The following is an 11,006-nucleotide window of genomic DNA, read 5'->3' as shown; positions in this document are numbered from 1 at the left end:
AGAGGCAATCTTGGGGGACAGATGGGGTATTGACCATTGACATAGAGGCAATCTTGGGGGACAGATGGGGTATTGACCGTTGACATAGAGGCAATCTTGGGGGACAGATGAGGTACTCACATTTGGCATACAGACAATCCATCATAGACTGCACAATGTCCAATTTGGCTTTGATAGAGAAGTTGATGAAATTTGTATCCACCAGGATGTGGTATGGAGGTCCCAGGTTTGTATTATACTGGAAGAAGAGACAGGACGGCAGCTGGGGACTAACAGAGAAAGAAATCCATCAGAAGGGGGGCTCATACCCCAACCAGTATAATTTGGTGAGAGAGCCCTTTACATTTGGAACATCATTTCAGTTACTTACACTTCTCGCTCTTTAATTGCGCTTGGATCCTCCTCCTTCTTCTGCTGTGGTTTGGCCCGATCCTTCTCTTTACTAAAGAAAAGACATTGCTGAAAAACCCATACAGGGCGAGAGATGACATACAATACACTCCCCCCATATACGGGGAGAGGGATGACGTACAATACACCCCCCCCACCCCCCAATACAGGGAATTGGGATGACGTACAATACAATCACATTGGATGTTGCACAGAATACTCACATGCGCTGATCGGTGAGGGCTATCCTCCTCTTCATCACCGCATACTTCTTCGTCTTCTTTGCTTTACCCTAACAAAGAATGAAGAAAATTAGGAGGAAGATTGAGAAATCCCTGGCGACACCTAACACCCCCACGATCCATTACACATCCCTCCATCTATATAAAGAGATTATTTTATAGATGTATAGATAAAGATAGATAGTCTCTGTTGGAAACCTCCAATGAATACAGATAGATTATATATTTCTTGTTATTCACTGTTCCCCAGCAGAGACTCACACACATAATCGCCTTACCATGCTGCCAATGTCGCACAGAATGACGTCACACGACCTCGCCCACTTCCGTAGCCGGTTGTTGTGTCACATGACCAGCCAGTCCAAAACAGGAAACAGACTGGATGGCAGCGAAGCGGCTAATTAAAGGCAAAATACGGAGGGGGAAGGATTCCGGTAAATAGCAGGAGGGGTGTATTGGATGAGTCGGTAGCTGGGGGTTGTACATTGAAGCGAAGTATAGGATGATTCGGAAGGGGAGCTGTAATGGTGGAATATAAAATGAATAAATGGGGGAGGGGTATTATTTTTATTATTATTATTATTATTATTAATAATAATAATAATAGTAATAATAAAAAATAGGATTTATAAAGCACCAACATATTATGCAGCGCTGGACATTAAATAGGGGTTGCAAATGACAGACAGTGACACAGGAAGAGGGTAGGAGCCTGACCTGAAGAGCTTACAATCTAGGAGGTGGGGAAAATATCACACAATAGGTATTGTGGAGTTTGGGGTGATGTTTGGGTTTTATAAGTGGGCAGAGTTGTGACTCCTCTCTCTTCCTGTTCCCCAGTCATCCCATGTTGTGGGCAGATAACATGGGGCATTAGATGGGAGCTGCGTCGGTGGTTGTTGGGATTTTATGCAGCATTTGTTTCTGCTTTATGATTGGCTGAATATTTTTTGCATCAATCACCAATCCTTCCAGCAATATGGCCTCAGTAACGTGTGATTGGTCTATAGGATTTGGCCAATCACAGTGCTGTGTTTTAAACTCAGGTTTTTTTTTTCCCTGCAGGTTTCAGTTCTGGCAGACGGATCTCCGGATTCAGCGGACGAGTCCATCCAGATGTGAGCCATGTGGAGGAGATGCTATGACACATCGATCAGCCTCCACCCTGTGCACTGATGTTGTACATTATTGGTGAGCCGGCACAGCCGCAGTCACCTTTGTTATCTGTTAGTGGTCAGTCTTTGCTTGTCAGCCATGGGGGGGTTGTGGTCTATGGCAGCCCTGGCTTCTTCCAGTGAGTTTACCTTTGGCCAGGTTGTTTCTTTTTGCTTCTGATGCACTCCATTTTTCTTTTCCTCTACTGTGTTAGTTTTTATAGGGATTCAGTCATCTCATATCCATCATTTTATTGTCTCTGCACAGGCAGCGTTACGGGCTTAATGTGTGTCCTCCTCATCACCATTAAGTTCCTGTTTGAACTCAGTTCCCGAGTCCTTACTTTCTGGCACCATGAGGGACGTGAACGTGGAGCAGAGCGTACCATTTACAACTATGTACGGGGGAAATACCTGGAGCCTCGCTCCTGTCAGGTCTCCTGGGACTGGAATGAGCCATGTGAGGTTGGACAGCCAATGGGATTCCGAGTCCATGTAAGATTGATCTGGCCACAATCTTTGGATCATGTCCCTGTGTCTGTACCTGGATCTGACCTTTTGCTTCTCTCCGCAGCTCTTCTACAGGAATGGTCATCCTTTCCCCATTAGTGGTACCATGTCTCTGCGGGTCCACATCTCACACACAGAGCTCTCTCTGGAAGTCCCAGTCACTTTAGAGGTTCTGCAGGATCCCCTGAGAAATGTGGTGAAAGCGGCTTTCACTGTCAGGAAGTCTGGGAGATACCAGATCACCATCAGCGTTGGTGGCCTTAATGTTGGGCATAGTCCGTACTACAAGGTCTTCCATCCAGGTAAGAAGCTGTACCTGCAGGACAAGCTCAGTGTAATGTTGTATCCAGTTATGTGCTGTTAAATATACTTGTGGCAGTCCCCTTATTGCTGTTTCTTTGCAGGTGTTGTAGATCCAGCAAAGACACAGATCATGGGACACTTTTCCACTCTTGTACTGACTTGTGGAGAGCAGCACACTCTCCATATTGCTCCACGTGATCAATATGGGAATCCAGCCAATGACAATGTGAGAGAGTTGGAAAGCTACACGCTGTCACTCAGTGAGGTGAGCGTCCCCCTGTGATCTAACGGTGAATATTCAGAGTAATTCTTGTGGCTTAATGGCTTAATGACTTTTTTTTTTTTTTTTATATTCATAGCTCGGTGTTTTGGGGATGGCAGAAGGCTGCTGCCAAACCACTGTGTGTAGTGGGAAGCAAAACCGTGTCCTGCTTCACCTGACTCTTCTGCAGACTGGATGTTTCCAGGCCACTCTGCGCTACCAAGGCCATCCTGTCAGCAACGGAAACTTTAACATCATTGTTCTAAGTGGTGAGTTGGTGTACTTTTGTGGCCCCTCTAAGTATGAAAAAAAGGTTGTATTTTCTGCACTCAGCAGCCAATCATCTTCTAGGCATTTCTGCTTGGTAGATGAAGACACTAAATGGTTGCTGTAGGACATCATGGAGTTTTTGTTGCAAAAATTCCATTTCCTTTCCACCTGTGTTGTGAACCTTTTCTCATGTTTAATTGGGTTTTCTGCCTGTGTATTGCAGATGAAGAAAAGGCCGCTGTGGATAACAATGTTTCACGTTCAGGAGTTGGAGTTTTCTTCGAGGGTTACCTCTACCCGCCTTCCAGTCCTCCAAATGTTTTTGGACAGCTGAGTCCATCATCAAGTCAGAAAGAAGATCAAACCATCTCATGTAATGGGAGTGCTCTGGAGAGAATGAAAAAACCTAAAAAGGTCTATTTCTATATCTCACCCAAGGTAAGTCCGACTTTGTCTGAGCAGAGAATCTCTCCCACCCGGCCTATGACCTAAACGTCTGCGTATTCTGTTGCAGCAACTATCAGTGAAGGAGTTTTACCTGCGTATTATTCCATGGAGGCTTTTCACTTTCCGTGTATGCCCTGGAACCAAGGTGAGACAGATTTCTGGTTTCTTTCCCCTCTATATATCATCTCTGCCCTTTACCTTCATATGTCACACCTTCTTTGTGTAGTACCTTCTCCTCATTGTATGCCAGCACCATATATATTACCTTACTTGTATGGCTCCTCCTTAGTCGCCTGCCACCTTCATTTATCACTTCTTCTTTACATGGCCCTGGTCTCTCTGCTGCATCTATCCCTATATATCATGCTGACCATATCATGGCCCTTGTTTGTCTTTTCTCCATCATCTCCATATACCACACTGATCATATCATGACCCTTATGTGTCTTTTCTCCATCACCTCTATATATCACGCTGGCCATATCATGACCCTTGTGTGTCTTTTCTCCATCACCTCCATATTCTATGCCTTCTTTTTCTGGCCCTTGTTTGTCTTTTTGTCCAGTACATTCTTCTAGCTTTCCTGTCCCTCACCTCTTATCTTTTACATGTTTCCTGTATATCTTCTGTGTTCTGTCTGTATCATACCTTCCTCATATAGCCCTCTTCTACCTCTGTTCTTTACCTCTTCCATCTATGTCTTGCTTTACAACTCAAAACTTCCTTGCATGCCTCTTCTCCATTCTCTGTCCATTACCTCAAGATATCTCTCTTCCTTCATTTGGTTCTCCTCTGGCCCCTGTTCTTCACTTCCTTATATCACACTTTTCTCATATACCCTTATTCACCCGGTATGTAGCCTATTGCGGCATTTCTACATACCATTCCACTTTCGACTGCCTACCAGAATTCCATTCCATCCTTTGCTATGTAATAATTCTCTTAATAATTCTAAGTGTGTGTATTGTTGTTTCTGCAGTTTCTGTACCTTCCCCCAGACCCTCTGCATGGTCTGCTGTCCTTACAAGTGGATGATGGCTTGCAGCCACCAATAGAAGTTAGCTGCAAAGACCGCAATGTCATGGCTGCCACCTTCACACGCTTCCTGCATTTAAATATCGGTGAGTTTAAATCCATAGTTCCCATTCAGGAAGAGCCTGGTGTATGCTGGGTGGCAATAGGATTTGAAGCCTCCTATTTCTTTAATGTCTGTAAGGATTTTCATTTTTTTGATGGATGAATCCTCTTTTCTGTTGTAGGTGGATCAGAGACATTCCATGATAAGGTTGCCTTCTTCCAGAAAGAGCTAAAAAACATTCATTGCAAGAAGAACCGTAGTAAAATAACCCTGAGAGTTAACAGACACTCGCTGCTGGAGAGTGTGAGTAGCAGAACTCCATAACCTCTTTTTATTTAAACTATGTGGTGCATTTCACACAAATTCCTTGTGCTGTGGTCCTCACATCCTCTGATTTTTTTTTTTTTCTTTTGCTTGGGCTTCCTCGCATCCTCAGATTTTGTTTCTGCGGGATGGGGGGCCTTCCTCACATCCTCTGAATTTGTTTCTCTGGGATGGGAGGGCATCCTCTGATTTTGTTTTCTGTGGGATGGGGGCATCCTCACATCCTCTGATTTTGTTTCTGCGGGATGGGGGGGCATCCTCTGGTTTTGTTTCCTCTGGTTTTGTTTTCTGTGGAATGGGGGGCATCCTCTAATTTTGTTTTTGGGGAATGGAGGGCATCCTCTGATTTCGTTTCTGTGGGATAGGGGGCATCCTCACATCCTCTGATTTGTTTCTTGGAGGGGCATCCCTTGGTTTGTTTCTTTGTTTCTGCGGGGGGGCATCCTCACATAACATACAAAAAGTTTTATTTAAAACATTTTTTCAGTATGCATAGAAAAAATAAAAATCTATACAAATCTGGGATGATGTCACAATTGTAAAATATATCAAACGTGTATAGAGACAGACTATATGAACATAACAAACATGGAAGTGGTTTGTACAAATATATGGCACTCAATATTTCCTGATAAACAACAGCAAGACAAACAGAGTTAAGAAAAAAAATACTATGACAAAGCAAACTCAGTTTCTGTAATAACAATTACAGAGGAAAAAGAGGTAGTAAAGGGGGAGGGGAACGAAAGATAAGAAAAGAGAAGGTGTCTATCCAGGTTGTGTTTGCAGAACCTCCAGTCATAAGGAAGAATAGTATTAGTCTATCAGGGTACAAAAACTCTAATCCCTATCTGTAGCCATGTTTCCTCTTTTTTTATAGTCCCTCCGGACCACAAGAAACTTCTCTGTGTCTGACTGGAGCAAAAACTTTGAAGTGGTTTTTCAGGATGAAGAAGGTAAGTTGTGGGTGGAGCTACCGTTATTCATCTGGCATCTGTTTATATAACTTGTCCTTTAACTCATTAATATAAATTTGTCTGCAGCTCTTGACTGGGGTGGGCCGCGCAGAGAGTGGTTCCAACTCATCTGTAAAGTTTTGTTTGATACAAACAATAAACTCTTCACTCGTTTCAGTGACAATACCCAAGGCCTGGTAAGTCCTCAACCCCCTGCCATTCTGCTGCTTGGAAATTTGAGGGTGTTCTAATGGCAGATAGTCAAATGCCTTGCCAAAAAACCCTCTAAACTAGTGTCCTGTACTTTTTTTCTTTCTTTTTTTTATATACAGGTTCATCCCAACCCCAGTCGGCCTCCTGGGCTCCGCTTGAAGCTGTATGAGTTTGCTGGCCGGGTGGTTGGAAAGTGCCTGTTTGAATCATGTCAGGGAGGAGGATATGAACAGCTGGTGCGGGCCCGATTCACCCGTTCATTTCTGGCTCAGATTATTGGACTTCGAATGCACTATAAGGTACAAGAAGCAAGGGGATAAACATTTCAGTAACTACATCACAACATTTTTATATACTGCCCATTTAATGTAAACCAGTTGCTGTGCGTGTGGAATTCTCAGTACATCTGGATCTCTCATGTTTTGCAATATTAGAACCTGGTTTAAGTGCTTTTGACTCTGTATTGCCCTGGCGCCATCTTGGACTTGCATAGTCCGATGCTGATCTAGGTGTCGTGGCTTGTATATAATGTAAGTCTGGCTTTTTTTTAATGTGTTTCAGTATTTTGAGACCGATGACCCAGATTTCTTCCAGTCCAAGGTCCTTTACCTGCTCACTCACGATGTCACAGATACAGATCTGGTGTTTGCAGAGGAAAAATACAGCCGTGGGGGTCAATTGGAAAAGGTCAGTGTCTGTTTACACTATTATTATTATTATTATTATTAATAATAATAAACAGGATTTATATAGCGCCAACCTATTACACAGCGCTGTACATTAAATAGGGCTTGCAAAATACAGACATATACAGACAGTGACATAGGAGGAGAAGAGGACCCTGCCCCTAAGACATGGAGTAATGGGAAGTAGTGAGGGTTTAGGATACAAAGAAAGAAGGGTAGGCAAGTTTAAAAAGATGGGTTTTGAGTGAAGATCATTCCAGAGAGTGGTGGCACTTCTAGAAAAAAACTTGGAAACGTGCTTGTGAGGGGGTTATGAGTAAGGAAGTCATTAGTAGGTCATTGAAAGAGCGAACAGAGTGGCTAGGGGGGCATTTTTCTACCAGGTCAGAGAGGTAGATGGGACAAGAGCTGTGGAGGAATTTGAAGGTAAAGTGCAGAAGCATGAATCACATATATTGGTGTGAATCTCTTAGAGAGTAAACAAATGATTGATGCTTGTGCAGAACATACCTTTGAATGGATACCATGTGATGTCTCTTGTAGGTGGTGGAGCTAATTCCAGGCGGATCTCACATTTCTGTGAACAATGACAACAAGATTTATTATCTGAATCTTCTTGCACAGCACCGCTTGTGTAACCAGGTGCGAGAGGAGGTGGAGCATTTCTTGAAAGGTGAGGAAATCAGAGGGTTGCATCTCTCACGTTGGTCACTGTAAGGTGGAGGATAGTCACTGACTGTTTTATTCGAAGGTAAACCTTTAACTTGAGGTATTGTGTAAGGTATTGTGTTCTAAGCGGTTCTTTCGTCTCACAGGGCTGAATGAACTCATTCCAGACAACCTCCTTGGCATCTTTGATGAGAATGAGTTGGAGGTGAGTGTCTGGGATTTTACAATAATAAGGGTTGTATCTGATTATGTAGGTGTATATTAGGGAGTGACTGGGACATAATTGGGTGAAATCTAGTTATGTAGATTTCTGTTAGTTTTTCCCTTCCCCAGCCTTATCCTGGTAGATTGTTGACTAGAGATTGGTGTGTGTCCATATTGTATATAGAAATTGTTGTGTGCCCTGACGACATCATACTATCTGCTCAATTTCCCCAGCTCCTCATGTGTGGCACCGGGCACATTGCTGTGCAGGATTTCCAGGCTCATGCTGTGGTCATTGGAGGAACTTGGCACTTCCGAGAAAAGGTGAGCACTGTCTGTGTGGGTTTATCCCGTCTCTCTTTGCGTATTGTGCACTATGAATGTTATTTTCCTAACTGGTCTATTGTGGCTACCCTGACAGGTCATGAGCTGGTTTTGGGCTGTGGTTTCTAGTTTCACACAGGAGGAGCTGGCTCGTCTACTACAGTTTACTACAGGATCTTCCCAGCTCCCACCAGGGGGGTTCGCTGCCCTGTGCCCTAGCTTTCAGATCATTGGATCCCCCACCCATGGCACATTACCCACTGCTCACACCTGGTAAGCACCTGCTATCATAAACCTTACAATGAATCTGTTCTCTGTACAGCACTGCAGTATATGTCAGAGCTATATATATGTATAATAATAGGGTGTGACTGTAGGGGGAGCATTAGTGTCAGCTCCTCTGTACAGAGACTGATGAGACTGGCTTAGTGTTCTTCGAAAAGCAATATGGTATATGTCAAAACTATATAAATGTATTAAAAAAAAAAAGGTGTGACTATAATATAGAGACTGATGGGCCTGGCTCAGTGTTCTGTACAGCAATGAACTGTTTGTGTTATAATGCTAGTCCCCTCCCCTGTAATTAGACTTTGGGGGAGACATTGAAGTTTAAGCTCCTGAGGCTGATGTGATTGGCTTAGTGACAAAGTGAACCTGTATACCACAATGTTCCCACATTTTATTGAGATCATGATGGAAGCAAAGACTTATATACACAAAATGTGGCCACTTTATTAGTTTAGTTCTGCTACAACTTGCCTTTAGTTCTATCATGCCTGGTTGCAACGTCATCCTCAAATGATTTGTCTTGCTGTTCTGTGATTGGCTGATTAGATATTAAACAGTTGTAACTACTATTAAACAGGTGTACCTAATTTAAGTAGCATTGTACATTCAAACATTAGAAAAAACAAAACGTCTATTGCGTTAAGCCTCAGTTCATCTGTCTTAATACTCCTGCACCATCTAGCATTTCAGTACCATGTGGCTCCTTGTAGTACAGGATGATTTTGGTAGGTATTTGGGTGTCATTCAGCATGACAACAAATTACATATAGTACATAGGGGGGGGGCAGTCTATTCACATGGAGTATCTGCATGCACAAGAGAGGTAGAAGAACTTTTATTGGACTATTGTTAAACTTTCCACCCCCACCCCACATGACTGCATGTTTGTCTACCAGGATCTGGAACAGAGATTGTAGTGAGGAAGTGAAACTTTTTCATTGTGCAAGGGCAAAGGGAAAATTTGCAGACGCAGTAGTGTGCGATTCTGAATCCCTGTCCTTAGGTAATGGGTGACCCTGGCTAGAGGGCAGGATATTGATATGATAAGTCTTATGATGTGATATTTCTCTTCTTCAGCTTTAACCAGCTGTGTCTTCCCACATACGACTCATACGAGGAGATGCACCATATGCTGAAGCTTGCCATCAGCGAGGGCTGTGAAGGGTTTGGAATGGTGTGATTGCCTTCAGTGATACTTTGTGTAGGGACCACAAGCACAATGTTCCCCAAACGAGGATTGAACACGGGACCTGGAGAGAGAGAGGGAGCAAGCATGGCAAAAAAAAAAACTTTCCAACCCATGTAGACAGTAAAAAAAAAACTGACATGGAGAAGCAGCTGAAATAATACTTTATTGGCTCGAACATCAGAAACAACTCCTGGAATAAGTGTTAAATCAGCAAAGTCTTGATTCAAACTTATTTTTTTTTCAATAAAAATTAGCAAACAAACGAAATTTATTGTCTGTGAATTGTTAAAACTGCACAGCAGTCAGAAAAAAGCAGGTGCTAGACAGAGATGTTAAAATAGTTAAAGGACAGCATATTGCACTAATATTGATGGTTCACGGTCAGCCGTCCACAATCTGGACTGGAATGTCCCAGCAAAACAGATTCTTGTTGTCAGAGTCACGCAGCTCCCAACGCACAACCAGCTTCATCTGTGGGCGACACAATGACAACTCAGACACAGGAATTAAGGAAAAAGGAATGTCACATGATTGTGGAATGACAGGGTCCTGATTTCACTGCACGAGTGATAGGTACAAAATGAACTATGTATCTCATCCCCACACTGGACCCATAAGTGACTGGAAGTCAGGCTGATTAGGCTGTATATGCAGGTAGGAATAAAAGGAATAGTATTCCAAGCTTATTGCCAACTTTCACTTTATCCAGAACAAGCAGAACCACCTGTATACTATTAAAAACTATACTACCACTCAGAAAGATGCTAATACTCTTTCACAGCGTTTCCACATACACAATTACTGCTGACTCTACTGCATCACATTTGCTATGACACCCATTCATGACTGAAGCACAAATACCATTCTACTTACTTTGGGGTACTCTGGTTTGATAGGCAACTTGGTGAGGTAGTTGTAGGTTGTTCCAGACTGCAGGGGGCAGGATACCCCACTCTTGCACCCATCTGCTTCTGGTAAGGGGAAGGGTATTGGAATTTTGGACAAATAGCCATAGACTACAGCTGTGCAGCTCGGCGTTACTTCATCTGGCAGGAAAGAATGAGACAGATATGGTCACAAAGTTGTAAAAGCCACACCAACCATACAGCGCCTGCAAAAATCCCCCCCCCATGGTGCCTGCACACCACACTTACTACTGGCGAAGGTGACGTTGATGGTGTAGGTGCTGCCTTTTACTAGAGGACATGGCTGTTTGGGGCACGGTGACACATCCACAGTCAGAAGCTTCCCCTTTTCACAGCCTACAACGATAAAAAGGAGTCAGAGGCCTAAAAAGCACATAGATTGTTCCCCAATTTTAAAGGATAAAAATCTAGAGAGATGATCAGCTGATATCATTCACATATCACCCAGCCACCATACTCACCGCAGTCCTTGTATACCAAAGGCTCGCTGACCGCAACGGTGAAGAGGGCTGATGCCAGTAGCAGTGTAATCATGTAACCCAGCGACATGGCGACAGCTGAAAGAAACAAT

The 11,006-nt window shown here is 43.3% G+C and overlaps 3 protein-coding genes and 1 long non-coding RNA gene across 4 annotated transcripts in view; 1 reads left to right on the top strand and 3 right to left on the bottom strand.

The window, feature by feature from the left end:
• FCF1 (FCF1 rRNA-processing protein) overlaps positions 1 to 983 on the bottom strand; it is a 6,995-nt gene extending 6,012 nt beyond the window's left edge. Inside the window, exons 1-4 of the mRNA XM_072428973.1 lie at positions 911 to 983; positions 615 to 682; positions 371 to 442; positions 121 to 269 (exon numbers count right to left, since the gene is read on the bottom strand). Of these exons, the coding sequence (XP_072285074.1) occupies positions 121 to 269; positions 371 to 442; positions 615 to 682; positions 911 to 913 (292 nt within the window). The 5' untranslated portion in view covers positions 914 to 983. The remainder of the gene's footprint in view (positions 1 to 120; positions 270 to 370; positions 443 to 614; positions 683 to 910) is intronic.
• AREL1 (apoptosis resistant E3 ubiquitin protein ligase 1) lies at positions 932 to 9,776 on the top strand. Its single transcript, XM_072428972.1, has 19 exons — positions 932 to 1,066; positions 1,698 to 1,823; positions 2,055 to 2,281; positions 2,361 to 2,598; positions 2,701 to 2,864; positions 2,959 to 3,130; positions 3,355 to 3,569; positions 3,646 to 3,723; positions 4,558 to 4,699; positions 4,838 to 4,959; positions 5,861 to 5,936; positions 6,024 to 6,133; positions 6,269 to 6,448; positions 6,711 to 6,836; positions 7,379 to 7,508; positions 7,651 to 7,709; positions 7,943 to 8,032; positions 8,130 to 8,305; positions 9,398 to 9,776. The coding sequence occupies exons 2-19, from the start codon at positions 1,808 to 1,810 to the stop codon at positions 9,498 to 9,500; spliced, it is 2,424 nt and encodes an 807-aa protein (XP_072285073.1). The 5' UTR covers positions 932 to 1,066; positions 1,698 to 1,807; the 3' UTR covers positions 9,501 to 9,776.
• On the bottom strand, positions 4,797 to 7,455 carry LOC140342678 (uncharacterized). Its single transcript, XR_011923123.1, has 2 exons — positions 7,346 to 7,455; positions 4,797 to 5,424 (listed from the first exon to the last, which is right to left on the bottom strand). It is a non-coding gene; the product is annotated as an uncharacterized lncRNA (long non-coding RNA).
• NPC2 (NPC intracellular cholesterol transporter 2) lies at positions 9,654 to 10,994 on the bottom strand. Its single transcript, XM_072428974.1, has 4 exons — positions 10,897 to 10,994; positions 10,664 to 10,771; positions 10,383 to 10,555; positions 9,654 to 9,980 (listed from the first exon to the last, which is right to left on the bottom strand). The coding sequence occupies exons 1-4, from the start codon at positions 10,982 to 10,984 to the stop codon at positions 9,891 to 9,893; spliced, it is 459 nt and encodes a 152-aa protein (XP_072285075.1). The 5' UTR covers positions 10,985 to 10,994; the 3' UTR covers positions 9,654 to 9,890.
• Positions 10,995 to 11,006: the final 12 nt, after the last annotated feature.

The sequence above is a fragment of the Pyxicephalus adspersus genome, chromosome 12 (genome assembly GCF_032062135.1).
Source record: "Pyxicephalus adspersus chromosome 12, UCB_Pads_2.0, whole genome shotgun sequence".
Lineage (NCBI taxonomy): Eukaryota > Metazoa > Chordata > Amphibia > Anura > Pyxicephalidae > Pyxicephalus > Pyxicephalus adspersus.
This window is presented reverse-complemented; position numbering and strand designations above follow the sequence as displayed.